General features: G+C 41.3%; 1 protein-coding gene across 1 annotated transcript; it reads right to left on the bottom strand.

The window, feature by feature from the left end:
• Window positions 1-6457: 6457 nt before the first annotated feature.
• LOC111976226 (troponin C, slow skeletal and cardiac muscles-like) lies at window positions 6458-12455 on the bottom strand. Its single transcript, XM_024004973.2, has 6 exons — window positions 12339-12455; window positions 10926-10956; window positions 10477-10623; window positions 7964-8078; window positions 7172-7308; window positions 6458-6916 (listed from the first exon to the last, which is right to left on the bottom strand). The coding sequence occupies exons 1-6, from the start codon at window positions 12360-12362 to the stop codon at window positions 6885-6887; spliced, it is 486 nt and encodes a 161-aa protein (XP_023860741.1). The 5' UTR covers window positions 12363-12455; the 3' UTR covers window positions 6458-6884.
• Between the last annotated feature and the right edge of the window lie 3556 nt (window positions 12456-16011).

Raw genomic sequence — 16011 nt, 5'->3', positions numbered from 1 at the left:
CTTAAGGACAACAATGTCAAGGTATTGGAGTGGCCATCATATAGCCCTGACCTCAATCCTATAGAAATTTTGTGGGCAGAACTGAAAAAGCGTGTGCGAGCAAGGAGGCCTACAAAACCTGACTCAGTTACACCAGCTCTGTCAGTAGGAATGGGCCAAAATTCACCCAACTTATTGTGGGAAGCTTGTGGAAGGCTACCCAAAATGTTTGACCCAAGGTAAACAATTTCAAGGCAATGCTACCAAATACTAAATGAGTGTATGTAAACTTCTGACCCACTGGGAATGAGATGAAAGAAATTAAATCTGAAATAAATCATTCTCTCTACTATTATTCTGAAATTTCACATTCTTAAAATAAAGTGGTGATCCTAACTGACCTAAAACAGGATTTTCTTACTAGGATTAAATGTCATGAATTGTGAAAAACTGAGTTTAAATGTATTTGGCTAAGGTGTATGTAAACATCCGATTTCTAGTCATTCTTGAAATGAAAATGAATTCATTCATTGTGAAATAAATCATAAAATATACAACTTGAGCCAGTTTTGATACACCAGGAAAAATATGCTGCAACAGGAAATMTGAAATATTATATGGATTATAATTAATTGACATTTATGTAGGGATTGATACATTTTTCATTAGGGCAAATTAAGTCTAAATTTTCAAGGAGGAAATTACAAACCTTAGAAGACTTTTTAAAACTAAAATACACTACAAGTTTGCATTTCCTGTTTTGCAGGAACATTTTTAGCAATAAAAAGCTATCTGTATAAAACTGTGTTTATATCTTGTCATGTGGATTGCTTTCATAGATCCATCATTTAGTTACCCTTTCCCTAGATCGTATTTGTGCCATGTGATGACGTGCATCATCATTGATATTGGATCAATCAGTGGATCAATGGTGTGCACACACTCTGGACACAACCACTGTCAGTCTCTAGCTCCATGACAGCCAATGGGATAACAGCATTACACACACACACACACACACACACACACACACACACACGCACACGCACACGCACACGCACACGCACACACACACACATTACATAATGTTAATCGATCACTGTCAGAGGTCATTGTTACAGGGGTGTAAGCATCAGGCACAGCATACACAATAGAAAAACAGGTCATACGCATCCTCTGTGTCTCTGAAACACACATATATTACCCAACATGGCTCTTTAAGACATATAACCACACTGCAGTGTGTCTTAATGAGTAATCAGGCCTGTCTGAGTCACTCCCCAACCCTGCCAACTGCCTCTGCACCACACCCAGACCCATTCATTCACAGTCACACACGACCAGCATGGCCAAGGGTCCTCAGATACAAATGCTGTGTTTCTATAAATTGCAAAATCTGTGACAAAGCAGAGCTTTTAAAAACAAATTGCAACGGAAATGTATTTCACGTATTCCTCCTGCTTTGATGAGTTTTATTGTACTCTAAACACACAAACAAACACACACACACCCTGACTCACTCACAGGCCTTGAATGAATACTCCACAGTTACAGTAATATCAGAAAGAAAAGGTCCCCAGTGGCTGCTGCTGCCAAACAGCTTTCTTAGGGCCTTTCATTCATCCAGCCTTCAAGTCAATGTAAGGTCTTAGAAATTTAGACCTATTGTAAAAGTGTGTCTGTCTGTGTGACTTTCTTCTGTCTGTCGAACTCGCCATCCAATCATTCTTTACATTCTCTATCTTATTGACATCAGTCTGACCTAAGTCTGGCTTTGTTTTAATCTTCTCTTTAAACAGATTGATCATTTTATATAATTTTTTAGTCGTTAATATTCTATTAAAGTGTTTGAAATGACTATCCTTTTCTTTGAAAATAGGGCCTACACCTTGACTTCATCGTAGCTCACATGTTCGTGTTTGAGGTTTGTATTACAGTCCTAGAGCGGTTACACTTGTTTTTAATAAAGTAAAATAACATAATTGTGATTTACGATATAGTAATTGGATATCATTACACTCTGGGACTGACATGCCGTCTTCCATCAATGATGATTATGGCCTCTGTGATTGAATGTCTTTCTACTGACACTTAGTGGTAAGAAAGATAACTGCACGATGTTGATCTTCTGAGCGTTTAAAAAGCATGTCTGTCGCATGTGTATTCACCAGGACAGGTTTTGTCCACAATCAATCAAAATTAGAGAGGCAATATCTGTAGATGAATTTGAAGTTAGTCCATGTCAATGATTGTGACTACAGCAATCTGAAAATCTATTTATAGTTATTCAATTAGTAGGGTCTTAAATTTTCTGAAAAGGAAATTCCTTGCTCCTTATTAACAGGACCCCAATATTTTCAACACTCCATTGAACTGAAATATCCTATCCAAGACAATGAGAACACTTGATGTCAGTATAGTACACTAACACAATGTCTCACAGGCTTAAGTATAGAGCATCTTCTTCTCTGGACTGGTCCTCTCTGCCTCATAAAGGCTAAAGGCATTTGATTGTCAACTTGATTGTCAAGTGATTGCCATCATCTGTGTTAATTGTCGGCACACACACCTGGTTTCTATGCCAATTATAATTGCATATGTCACATGATCGGGCAAGAAAATACATCAGAAAATCTATAAATCAGTACCTAGTACAATTTTCGTTTTTCGTTTAATTTATTATTAGTTTATTTAGTTCATTACAACCTGTAATTTAAATTGATTTTTATTTGGATTTCATGTAATGGACATACACAAAATATTCCAAATTGGTGAAGTGAAATTTAAAAAAATAACTTGTTTCAAAAAATAAATAAAAAATGTAAATCTGAAAAGTGGTGCTGCATCTGTTTTAACCCCCTTTGCTATGAAGCCCCTAAATAAGATCTGGTGCAACCAATTACCTTCAGAAGTCACATAATTAGTTAGATTGCACACAGGTGGACTTTATTTAAGTGTCACATGATCTCAGTATATATATATATATATATTGACACGCCCTGACCTTAGTATTCTTTGTTTTCTTTATTATTTTGGTTAGGTCAGGGTGTGACATGGGTGTTTATATGTTTTTGTCCTGTCTATGGTTTTTGTATGTTTATGGGGTTGATACCAGTCTAGGGGTTTTGTATGTCTATGGTTTCCTAGATTGGTTCTCAATTAGAGGCAGCTGTTTATCGTTGTCTCTGATTGGTAACCATATTTAGGCAGCCATATTCCTTGAGTATTTCGTTGGTGATTATCTATGTCTATGTTGAGTTGCTTGTGTCAGCACTATGATTATATAGCTTCACGTTCGTTTTGTTGTTTTTGTATAGTTCATTCCGTGTTCTTTCTTTATTAAAAGAAGATGCATTCAAATCACGCTGCGCTTTGGTCTCATCGCTATAACGAACGTGACATATATATATATATATATATGTATATATACACTGCTCAAAAAAATAAAGGGAACACTTAAAGAACACAATGTAACTCCAAGTCAATCACACTTCTGTTCATTCTGATTGACTTGGAGTTACATTGTGTTGTTTAAGTGTTCCCTTTATTTTTTTGAGCAGTGTATATACCTGTTCTGAAAGGCCCCAGAGTCTGCAACACAACTAAGCAAGGGGCACCACCAAGCAAGCGGAACCATGAAGACCAAGGAGCTCTCCAAACAGGTCAGGGACAAAGTTGTGGAGAAGTACAGATCAGGGTTGAGTTATAAAACAATATATCCGAAACTTTGAACATCCCACGGAGCACCATTAAATCCATTATTAAAAAATGGAAAGAATATGGCACCACAACAAACCTGTCAAGAGAGGGCCGTCCCACCAAATCTCATGGACCAGGCAAGGAGGGCATTAATCAGAGAGGCAACAAAAAGACCAAGGATAACCCTGAAGGAGCTGCAAAGCTCCACAGCAGAGATTGGAGTATCTGTCCATAGGACCACTTTAAGCCTTACAGAGCTGGGCTTTACGGAAGAGTGGCCAGAAAAAAGCCATTGCTTAAAGAAAAAAATAAGCAAACACATTCGGTGTTCACCAAAAGGCATGTGGGAGACTCCCCAAACATATGGAAGAAGGTACTCTGGTCAGATGAGACTAAAATTAAGCTTTTTGGCCATCAGGGAAAACGCTATGTCTGGTGCAAACTCAACACCTCTCATCACCCCGAGAATATCATCTCCAAAGTGAAGCATGGTGGTGGCAGCATCATGCTGTGGGGATGTTTTTCATTGGCAGGGACTGGGAAACTGGTCAGAATTGAAGGAATGATGGATGACGCTAAATACAGGGACATTCTTGATGGAAACCTGTTTCAGTCTTCCAGAGATTTGAGACTGGGACGCAGGTTCACCTTCCAGCAGGACAATGACCCTAAGCATACTGCTAAAGCAACACTCAAGGTTTAAGGGGAAACATTTAAATGTCTTGGAATGGCCTAGTCAAAGCCGAGACCTCAATCCAATTGAGAATCTGTGGTATGACTTAAAGATTGTTGTACACCAGCAGAACCCATCCAACTTGAAGGAGCAGGAGCAGTTTTGTCTTGAAGAATGGGCAAAAATCCCAGTGGCTAGATGTGCCAAGCTTATAGAGACATGCCCCAGACTTGCAGCTGTAATTGCAACTGGGGGGGGGGGGTGAATAGTTATGCATGCTCAAGTTTTCTGTTTTGTGTCTTATTTCTTGTTTGTTTCACAAGAAAAAATATTTTGCATCTTCAAAGTGGTAAGCATGTTGTGTAAATCAAATGATACAACCCCCCAAAAAATCTATTTAAATTTTGTAAGGCAACAAAATAGGAAAAATGCCACTGGGGGTGAATACTTTCGCAAGCCACTGTAAGTAGACATGCACTCATAACTGACTGTAGTAAATATAAAGCAACCACAAGCTATGGGTGTCTGAAAACACAATCATCGCGGGATGAACGAGTGACGAATTTCCGGCCAAGCGTGGTCCTTTAAAAATCATTCATTCCTTCCTCGCCCCTTGCCCTGCAAGTTTATACTCGTCAGACGTCATGATACGTCATCAGAAGTGCCCACTTAATTTGAGGGCTGAGGGGATAGGGTGTGTCTTTTAAGTGTTTGGACCGCAGCCTGGGACTTATTTACATTGTGGTCTTCTTGAAACAAGATGGCTAGGCAAGATCGAACACGGTGAAGACAGTATGACAGCGAGATAATAAAACACAAACATAGAAGAAGAACATATATCTCATCATTGCAGTTACATCATAGGGGACATTCATATGGGCACAGCAGACATCCGTTTTTTCTTTATTTTTAAAGCTGCCCAGAGAGGACGTTGTTTTTATGGGCAAAGGCAAATCATTCCACTCTGAGGCTCCAGTATACAAGAAAGTACCTTTCCCAGCATTACTCCTGAACCTGTATAAGCACACATTAGCAACACCTGATCTGGTGCTGTGATTGTGTGCATCCCTAACATGGGGAAAGTAATCAGTTAGATATCTTGGCGCAGAACCGTAAATACTCCTGTAAACCAAACCCAGTCTAATCTGGGACACCCGAGCCTCTACAGGCAGCCAGTTGAGCTTCTGAAAGCACATCCTGCCTATGTGAGTAAGTGGACTCAGCTTCAATACTACCCTGATCAGTTTCTTCTGGGCTATCTGGAGCTTCCCCTTCATAAACTTATATAAACACCCAAATAGAATGCGTGATCTAGATTATATACGAAAATATATATATATGCAACACCACTAGGTGGGTGTATCAATCACAAATAAGAGGCAAAATACCAGTTACAGAAAACACTTCAATAACCATTCTTCATTCATGCCTTCATGCCTGATGGGTGGAGAGTTTTTAAATAGAACATCCACCTACATTCTGTCTGGAGAAGATTTCATTCAAGATGAACACCCCTACGTGAACCTTTTTATCTGCTGTATAGCACAGAAGGATATGGAGGAGACGGGGTGACCGGCCTCTGAGAAATTACGTGCGATAGGGGACTTAGGGTCATTTCTCCTTACAGCATTCCTGTGTTCTATAATATGAGTTCTTATCGGTCTACTGGTTTTGTCCAGATTTTGCTGATTGCATGGACAAGACATGAGGTATATGACATTAGAAGAGCTGCAGGTAAGGAGCCGTTTGATAGTGTATTGTGAAGAGACACAAATAGTGCGTATCATTACATTGTGTAACTAGATACTGGCCCTCCAACCATATGACTGCTGGAATATGTTCAACATGCCACATAACCCTGCAGAGAAGATCCTATGTGTGGCATCAAAATGTACAGTGAAATCAATTGGAGAGCAATGTGAATACATCAGAAGGGAGTGTTGGAGTAAAAAGTTCACAGGTTATGATGAAAGATTCTTACCAACTAAATATATGACCTTATTGAGCGTTAGCCCATTGTATACTTTTTAAATTAAAGCAGGACAGCCCAAAACTCTCCATTGAAACAAACACTTTCAACTAATATGATATCAGACAAACCAGATGTTGCTTTGGCTAACTCATTTATTACTTGAGTGTACATTCTAAGCATACGTATGGTGGGTACATCCAACACAGGCTTTCCAGCAGAGTAACTAGCCCTGAGAGAATATGTTAAACATACAACCATTGCATTATACCTTGTCTGTACTGTGGCTACGTCGCATTTGGTATGTTTAAATGCTTACATTTAAACAAATGTAGTCTATGGACACCAAAACGAGTTACAAACTGTATTTAAAACAATGCAAGAAATGGTCGTTCTAAAAATACGTAAGCAATTAGATAGATTGATTATTCAACTAAATCTTGCAAGTCATTCAGAAGTTCTGCCAATGACATCCAACAGTCAGCCTCCAGATGTCTGTGATGTTGAAGTGAAACACAAAAATATCATCAAGGGCCAGGGAACTCTGTCTTCTATTGATGTTCTTTATTCTACTCCTTTCATGAACTCTAAGAACTCTGTAATGAAGGGGAGGAGAAGGGGAGTCATTTAGTCAACTACAATCTTAATTGAACACAAAGAAAAACTATTTACTCACTTTGGTCACTACACTGCTTTACTGGTCAATAATATGTTACCATGCATCATTTATATTGACAATTTCCTTTTCTAGCAGTGAAATATCCATATTTTCAATTGCATCATTATCATGAATACAAGATCAGAGGAATGAATGCTTCTGTCTCTACAGTATGTCATTGTCAAGACCTCACCGTCGTAGTCGATTTTCCCATCGTTGTTCTTGTCTCCGTCCTTCATGAGCTCCTCAATGTCGTCCTCAGTGATGGCCTCCCCTGTGGCCTCCAGCATTACCTTCAGCTCCTGCAAGTCTATGTAGCCGTCCGCATTCCTGGGGGCATAGGAGAAGAGGATTATTTATACTGCTTTACAAGTCTGTTCCTGCTGGGACCACCCATACAAAAATGTATGCACGCATGAATGTAAGTCACTTTGGATAAAAGTGTCTGCTAAATGGCACAAATTATTATTATTATTATTATATATTTATTAACCTGGCTACATGACTGTTTCTGTATTTAAAAAAGGCTTCATAGTTGCCTTGCCAAACAATGACAAGTAGGCTAAAAGAGAAACTAACTGTCACAACAAGCTACAACTCTATAGTGTACATTCCTGTGTCTCTCTATCCTGGTGGTAGAATTGCACCAACTGATCCAATAAATCTGTTTTACAAAAAATGTGTAGTTATCAAGAACCATCTAAGGCAATAACTGGAATATAAAAATCCTAAACGTTCAGCTGGAGTCGGTGTAGTGAGTGCTGTCATATATCAACCATGTGGGTTCTGCACATTGGTGATAGCAGGGTAAGGTACTCCTATAGAGTGTTGAACATGTTAGTCCTGGTGAAAAGCACTGTATAAATCTAATACGCTATAATCCATCCATAAACTGTGGGTTAGTTGGGTAAGACTATGAAGAGTTACTTTTCCAGAGTTCATCCCCCTTATGAGTCTCCTCATGTACTTATGAGGATAAACATACTTGTCAAACATGCAGAAGAGATCTGACAGTTCCTCCTCTGTTTTCCCTTTGCTGTCGTCCTTCATGCACCTCACCATCATCACCAGGAACTCATCAAAGTCCACAGTTCCACTGCCTGCAAAGACACAGCAACAGGATGATGTTGCGCAACGTTTTGGGTCAAGGAGCCTGTCTATGATATATAGACCTTCATTTGATCACTCTTTTGTTGCTGAGAATTTTCCTGCACCGCAGGAAATGCATATGAGCTTTGGGATTTACATGAATTCACTGAAAACCAACTCATGGTTATATTAACCGTATTGCACTTTTCATGTAGCCTACTTTTGGCCAGCTAATAGCCTAACCACTGATTAGGACTAAACGTTAAAATCCTGTTGCTGCAGGATTAGGAGCCTACCGGARGAGCTAAACTACTTCTATGCTTGCTTCGAGGCAAATAACACTGAAACATGCATGAGAGCACCAGCTGTACCGGAAGACTGTGTGATCACGCTCTCCGCAGCTGATGTGAGTGAGTGCCAGACGATTACCAGGACGTGTACTGTGAGCATGCGCTGACCAACTAGCAAGTGTCTTCACTGACATTTTCAACCTCTCCCTGTCCGAGTCTGTAATACCAACATGTTTTAAGCAGACCACCATAGTGCCTGTGCCCAAGAACACTAAGGTAACCTGCCTAAATGACTACCGACCCGTAGCACTCACGTGCTTTGAAGTGCTTTGAAAGGCTGGTCATGGCTCACCTCAACACCATCATCCCAGAAACCCTAGACCCACTCCAATTTGCATACCGCCCCAACAGATCCACAGATGATGCAGTCTCTATTGCACTCCACACTGCCCTTTCCCATCTGGACAGAAGGAACACCTATGTGAGAATGCTATTCATTGACTACAGCTCAGCGTTCAACACCATAGTGCCCTCAAAGCTCATCAATAAGCTAAAGACCCTGGGACTAAACACCTCCCTCTGCAACTGGATCCTGGACTTCCTGATGGGCCGCCCCCAGTTGGTAAGGGTAAGTAACAATACATCCACCACGCTGATCCTCAACACAGGCGCCCCTCAGGGGTGCGTGCCTAGCCCCCTCCTGTACTCCCTGTTCACTCATGACTGCATGGCCAGGCACAACTCCATCATTAAATTTGCCGATGACACAACAGTGGTAGGCCTGATCACCGTCAATAACGAGACAACCTATAGGGAGGAGGTCAGAGACCTGGCCGTSTGATGCCAGGACGCCAACCTCTCCCTCAACGTGATCAAGATAAAGGAGATTATTGTGGACTACAGGAAAAAGAGGACCGAGCACACCCCCGTTCTCATCGACAGGGCTGCAGTGGAGCAGGTTGAGAGCTTCAAGTTCTTTGGTGTCCACATTACCAACAAACTAACATGGTCCAAGTACACCATGACAGTTGTGAAGCGGGCACGACAAAACCTATTCCCCCTCAGGAGATTGAAAAGATTTGGCATGAGTCCTCAGATCCTCAAAAGGTTCTACAGCTGCACCATCGAGAGCATCCTGACTGGTTTCATCACTGCCTGGTATGGCAACTGCTCGGCCTCCGACCGCAAGGCACTACAGAGGGTAGTGCGAACGGCCCAGTACATCACTGGGGCCAAGCTTCCTGCCATCCAGGACCTCTATACCAGGCGGTGTCAGAGGAAGGCCCTAAAAATTGTTAAAGACTCCAGCCACCCTAGTCATAAACCGTTCTCTCTGCTACCACACGGAAAGCAGTAACGGAGCGCCAAGTCTAGTTCCAAGAGGCTTCTGAACAGCTTCTACCCTCAAGCCATAAGACTCCTGAACATCTAGTCAAATGGCTACCCAGACTATTCACATTGCCCCCCCCCCCCCTCCTCCCCTCTCCACACCACTGCCACTCTCTGTGTCATCTATGCATAGTCACTTTAAATAACTCTACCTGCATGTACATACTACCTCAACTAACCGGTGCCCCCGCACATTGACTCTGTACCGGCACCCCCCTGTATGTATTGTTATTTTTTACTGCTCCTCTTTAATTACTTGGTACTTTTGTCTCTTATTCTTGTTCGTATTTTTTTAAACTTCACTGTCGTTTAGGGGCTCGTAAGTAAGCATTTCACTGTAAGGTCTACACCTGTTGTATTTGGCGCATGTGACTAATAAAATTTGATTTGATTTGACTTTTGATTATTTTGCTGTGACAATATAGGTCAAATTAAGATCCTACATCTGTAGCAGTTACATGTCACGAGATACTCTACTCAGCCATGTGATGTTTTTCATTAGTGTGTTTACGGTCTTACAAAGAACAATGTACAACTGTCCCTGCTGAGCCATGAATTGGCCTTTTGATGAGCAGACCACTAGTGCTTGTCTTTGTTGTGTACCATTCTTGTACATGTCTGATGAGCTCACCAAATACTCTCATACGTGAATCATTATGGGAACTATTGATGGGAAATAAATGTGCCTATTGTGATCATTTGAGTCTCTCTTTCATGTGTGTGTGTTTACCATCTTCATCCACCTCATCGATCATCTCCTGCAGCTCCTCGGGGGTGGGGTTCTGCCCCAGCATCCTCATCACCTTGCCCAGCTCCTTGGTACTGATGCAGCCGTCCTCCGCATCCTGGATAAAGATGTCAAAGGCCGCCTTGAACTCTGCAACACACAGCACAGCACAGGACCATATTTCTAATTATTTTCCACCTCCCCTCTTTTTCCAGGATCAGTTCTATGTGTGTGCTACTGTAGTGTAAGAAATACTTTCTCAGTCAATCATCTTATTTAATCCTCCTGAGAAATCTAACGTTTACTTTTCATTTTGGCCTGAAGGAGAGAATGGTACACATTTTTAAGCTTAATATTGTTTTAGATTGTGATTCAATTGAGCGAAACTTGAGGATATATCCCACATAGATTAGCAAACCATAATGAAATACAAATGAATACATTTTACATACCGTTTTTCTGCTCGTCTGTCAGCTGCTCTACCTATTTAAGAAATGGAACGTTTTCAGAAGCAATTGAATCAATGGATTTTATGGAATCCATTCTTTAACTACAGTTGGTCATTACTTATACAACCCCAAATCATAACGTCGATTTACTGTTTTTCTTTGATAAGCATAATGTCTTATTTTTTACTCTTACAATAACATGTATATGATACCTCTATTACCTATGTTCTTCCATTCATTTTAATGTTATTTGTGGAGTTTTCAGATTACTCTGTGAGAAAGGTCCCGTCCTAAATCATAAACAGTTGATAGAGAAATCTAGTGTATGAAAATAATCCTTCAGAGGACTTACAGTAAACTCCAGAACGCGGAACCCATTCTCTGGAACAGTTCACCTCAAATGTTTCTTTAGTTTACACATAGCTTATTCACCCACCAAAGGTACAGTTCTTTTTGGTCCTTCACACTTGGTCATCCATCCTGGAAAAGCTACCACAAATGTGAGAGGGCGACAGCTGCTTATGTGAGAGTTAATTGTCTGTCGTCCACCACAAATGAAACACACACTCCGAACAATGTCCATCCTAACATCGATACACACACACATTCCGGTGTGTTTTACTTAAGTTTGACTCCTCTAGCTGTCATTTCCAGCTGAGACATGCGTAGTAGTCCAGCCCACCAGCCACCAGGCAACAGGCAGGGATAGCTAGGCAGATAAACATACAGCCCTGCCAACGGCTCACACAGATAATGGGGGGGGGGGGGTATCTAGACCTGAAGCCCTCCTCTGACATCACAGAAACACACATGGAGGAGGCTCTGAGCAACTGGCCTAAATTAGCCCATGAGAAGTGGGTCTGCTCCATTTGTAGTCATGAATGAACCCACAGTGTGGACCAAGGTCTTGTCCTGCTTCTGACCCCTGGAGTGCTCCTATCAACCCTGATAGGCTTCAAGAGGCACGACATCTAGATGTATGGTGTCTCGCCTCACTCCTCAAAAGCTGGTGTTGAATTATCTGAGCAATGTCAGAATTACAAATGGCAAAATTCTTGGACATTTGGCTGGGGAATATCCATATGTATATCATTTGAAATAATTGTTTATCTAAACATTTTTACCAACTATCATTTTTTTAAACTATATATTACAGGTACCTTTCATTAAACTCAATGGTGAATTTTGAAGTTTTCATTTGAAATAGTAACCAAACTTCACACAGAAATCTGACAACAATTTTGACCTAACTTGGCAGAGACCACATAACCAAAAACTTGTCTCACCTATCACTGAAAATCCCAAATTGAACATATTTCAATCAATTCTTATATTATGACGCTCCCTACCAAATACAAACACTTTCACTGTCTCCCCAAACAATGTGCCCTGTTGTAGGAGTGGAGGGGGACATACCGCTGCTTTGTAGATGTCGTTCATGGTGGCGGCTTGGCTTGGCCGCTGCCCGTCTGTCCGTGGGGTGTAGTGGCAGAGAGGAGGGAGTTAGACCACAGCTAGGAGCAGGACACTGGCCCCATGCTGGGAGGGTTTTATAACTGGGCAGGGTCTGGTTCCTCCCTACCCTGCTTGCCTATCCAGCCCTCTGGGTGTCTCACGTGCATCTGTGTGTGTATGAGTGTGTGTAACAATAACCAGGCTCAGATAAAAATGAGCCCACTCTTAGGGGGCACACTTTGGAATGGAATGAAGTGAAGGGGAATGCATGGCGAACCCTAATCRCCAGGGAGGGGGCTAGAGACACTCAACATTCCACCATTAAACTGTGATCAGAGGGGCAAAGGAGAGGGCCAGGGAAGGCAGACCAGAGCAAAAGGGGGCTTTGGACAGGAGTGGGCAGAGGGTGGGTAACTGTGAACAGAGCATGGGGTTCAGGGAGGTGAGATGGGGCGGGGGCACGAGTGGGAGGCAGGGTAATTCGGAACAGAGGGTTGAAGCCTGCCATTACCAAACACAATTGTGTGTTGTGGAGTGGGAGGGGTCTGCGGGATATAGAAGTGTGCATCAGAGGAGGTTGGGGGCACCTTAATTGTGGAGGATGGGCTCACGGGAATGGCTGGATTCCATGTGTTGGATGCCATTCCGTTTACTCAGTTCCAGGCATTATTATGAGCAGTCCTCCTCTCAGCAGCCTCCACTGGTGTGCATGTGTTTGTGAGTGAGCACGTGCATGGGTATGTCTGTGTGTGTCACTAATACACATTTAACTGACAAGGGTTTTGTCCAATTTTATATTATCTTATCTGACACGTTCCGTTCAAAATGTCAGCTAACTCTCTCCAAATTGTACAGTTAAATGTCAATGTACTCTAATGGATGAATATATAGATTGTCCTACTCATTGACTAACAGCATTTTACCAAATAGCATTTTGATGAAAAAAGGAAAGAAAAAACCGTTGGAAAATATAGCTGCAGGGGCAGTATTGAGTAGCTTGGATGAAAGGTGCCCAGAGTAAACGGCCTGCTCCTCAGTCCCAGTTACTAATGTATGCATATTATTATTAGTATTGGATAGAAAACACTCTGAAGTTTCTAAAACTGTTTGAATTATGTCTGTGAGTATAACAGAACTCATATGGCAGGCAAAAACCTGAGAAAAAATCCAAACAGGAAGTGGAAATTCTGAGGCTGGTCGATGTTAAACTCATCGCCTATTCAATTCCCTGTAATATATGGATCTGTTTGCACTTCCTACGCCTTCCACTAGATGTCAACAGTCGGTAGAACGTTGAATGAAGTTTATACTGTGTTGTGGGGCCGGATGAGAGGGGAATGAGTCACTGGTCTGGCAGATTGACAGTTCCTGGTCACGCGCATTCCTCATGATATCGCCTTGCGTTCCATAACTTCTACAGACAGAAAGAATGCTCCGGTTGGAACGTTATTGGATATATATGATAACAACATCCTGAAGATTGATTATCTACTTAGTTTGACCAGTTTATTCGACTTGTAATATAACCTTTTGAAGTTTTCGTCCGACGTTTGCCTGCATCTGCGCGAGCATTTGGACACGTGTACTACACATGCAAGCAAAAGTAGCTACTTGGACATAAGTAATGGACATTATCGAACAAAACAACGATTTATTGTGGAACTAGGATTCCTGGGAGTGCATTCTGATAAAGATCATCTAAGGTAAGGGAATATTTATCATGTAATTTCTGGTTTCTGTTGACTCCAACATGGCGGCTAATTTGGCTATTGTTCTGAGCTCAGTCTCAGATTATTGCATGGTTTGCTTTTTCCGTAAAGTATTTTTGAAATCTGACACAGCGGTTGCATTAAGGAGAGATATATCTATAATTCCATGTGTATAACTTGTATTATCATCTACATTTATGATGAGTATTTCTGTTGAAACGATGTGGCTATGCAAAATCACTTGATGTTTTTGGAACTAGTGAATGTAACGCGCCAATGTAAATGTATGTAAGATCATCAAAGGTTAGTGATTAATTTGATCTCTATTTCTGCTTTTTGTGACTGCTATCTTTCGCTGGAAAAATGGCTGTGCTTATTGTGGTTTGGTGTGACCTAACATAAATCCGTTTGTAGTGCTTTCGCTGAAAAGCATATTTGAAATCGGACACTTTGGTGGGATTAACAACAAGATTACCTTTAAAATGATATAAGACACATGTATGTCTGAGGAATTTTAATTATGAGATTTCTGGTTTTTGAATTTGGCGCCCTGCACTTTCACTGGCTGTTGTCATATCATCGTTACCGGGATTGCAGCCATAAGAAGTTAACAATATATTTAATTATATCATACATGTGATAGTGGGCATATGAAGCTATATAAACTACATACAGTCAGTCAGCAGAGGGCAGTGTTGACTGTCTTGTTTTAATAGAGATGTTGTTATGCAGGTAGGTGTGCAACAGAATATTCCATTTATCAACAGGGGGCTCAAGTCAGAAATCTGGGTCAAATACAAGAACGTGAATTTGCCTAAAACCATGTGAAAACATGAATGAAATAAACACCTTATAATAGACTAAGGAAGATCATTCCTTTGTGCATTGTATATCATGAGTAGGCCTACAAACAAGCCTATTGTGGATGTGGAATGAAACAGTAGCACCTCAGCTCACCCCTCTGGACACATCTGAACCACAGAGTCAACCATTTTAGCCACAAAATATCCTATATATTCCTGCTACTGTGCTGCACTCTCCCTGCTATGCCACTGAGTTGGATAGGAAAGGACAGTCACTCCAAAGGCATCATACATGTGCCACATGTGCCTTGTGAATATCATCCACACACCATTTATTCTACACAGGAATATTATTCAGAGATAATGAATATGACCATCAGCATTCCCTCATAATCTTGCCATGCGTGATGGCTCTAAGACCCACAAAGTGTGACAGTATTAATGAAGGTATAGTGCTGAGACAGGGACTTTGAGTTATTGGTGATCCTGCTGTGTTCTAATGGGATGCTAATGGGGACTGGCACAGTTTATGAACATCGTAACACAACAACACAACAGCAGCTCAGAGAGAGAGAGAGAGAGCTTGACTCATCTCTCATAGCACAACATTCACAGAGACAAAGGCCACACTGAAGCATCACCATCGTTCCCTTTTTATAGATGTTTCATAGCCGGACCCCACACTCTAGAAACATCACTCACCTACAGAGCATTCATGCAGTGAGAGACAGGTTGGAAACACCATCATCACTCATGAAGACTAGCCTCAGTCACATACAGAGAGCCTGCACTGAACTAACATCATCACTGACATCTACAGCTTTCGTAGAGATAGAGCAGCCTGGTCTCATTGACTATARGTAACATAGTAAAGTAAACCTGGATCATTCAAAGTAGTATGATATGTTACGTTTGGTATGGTTACTTAAGACAAAAACGAAAGTTGGGTGGTTGGTCYGGGTTGCTGGATTGGCATATAACGCGAACGTCTAGCAACCCACAGGTTGCAAATTTGAATCTCATCAAGGACAATTTTAGCTAATTAGCAACTTTTCAACTACTTACTACTTTTTAGCTACATTGCAACTACTTAGCATGTTAGCTAACCCTTCCCCTAACCCT

The sequence above is a fragment of the Salvelinus sp. IW2-2015 genome, linkage group LG17, assembly GCF_002910315.2.
Source record: "Salvelinus sp. IW2-2015 linkage group LG17, ASM291031v2, whole genome shotgun sequence".
Taxonomy (NCBI): Eukaryota; Metazoa; Chordata; class Actinopteri; order Salmoniformes; family Salmonidae; genus Salvelinus; species Salvelinus sp. IW2-2015.
The sequence above is the reverse complement of the archived record's forward strand: the minus strand, read 5'-3'. Positions and strand labels throughout refer to the sequence as shown.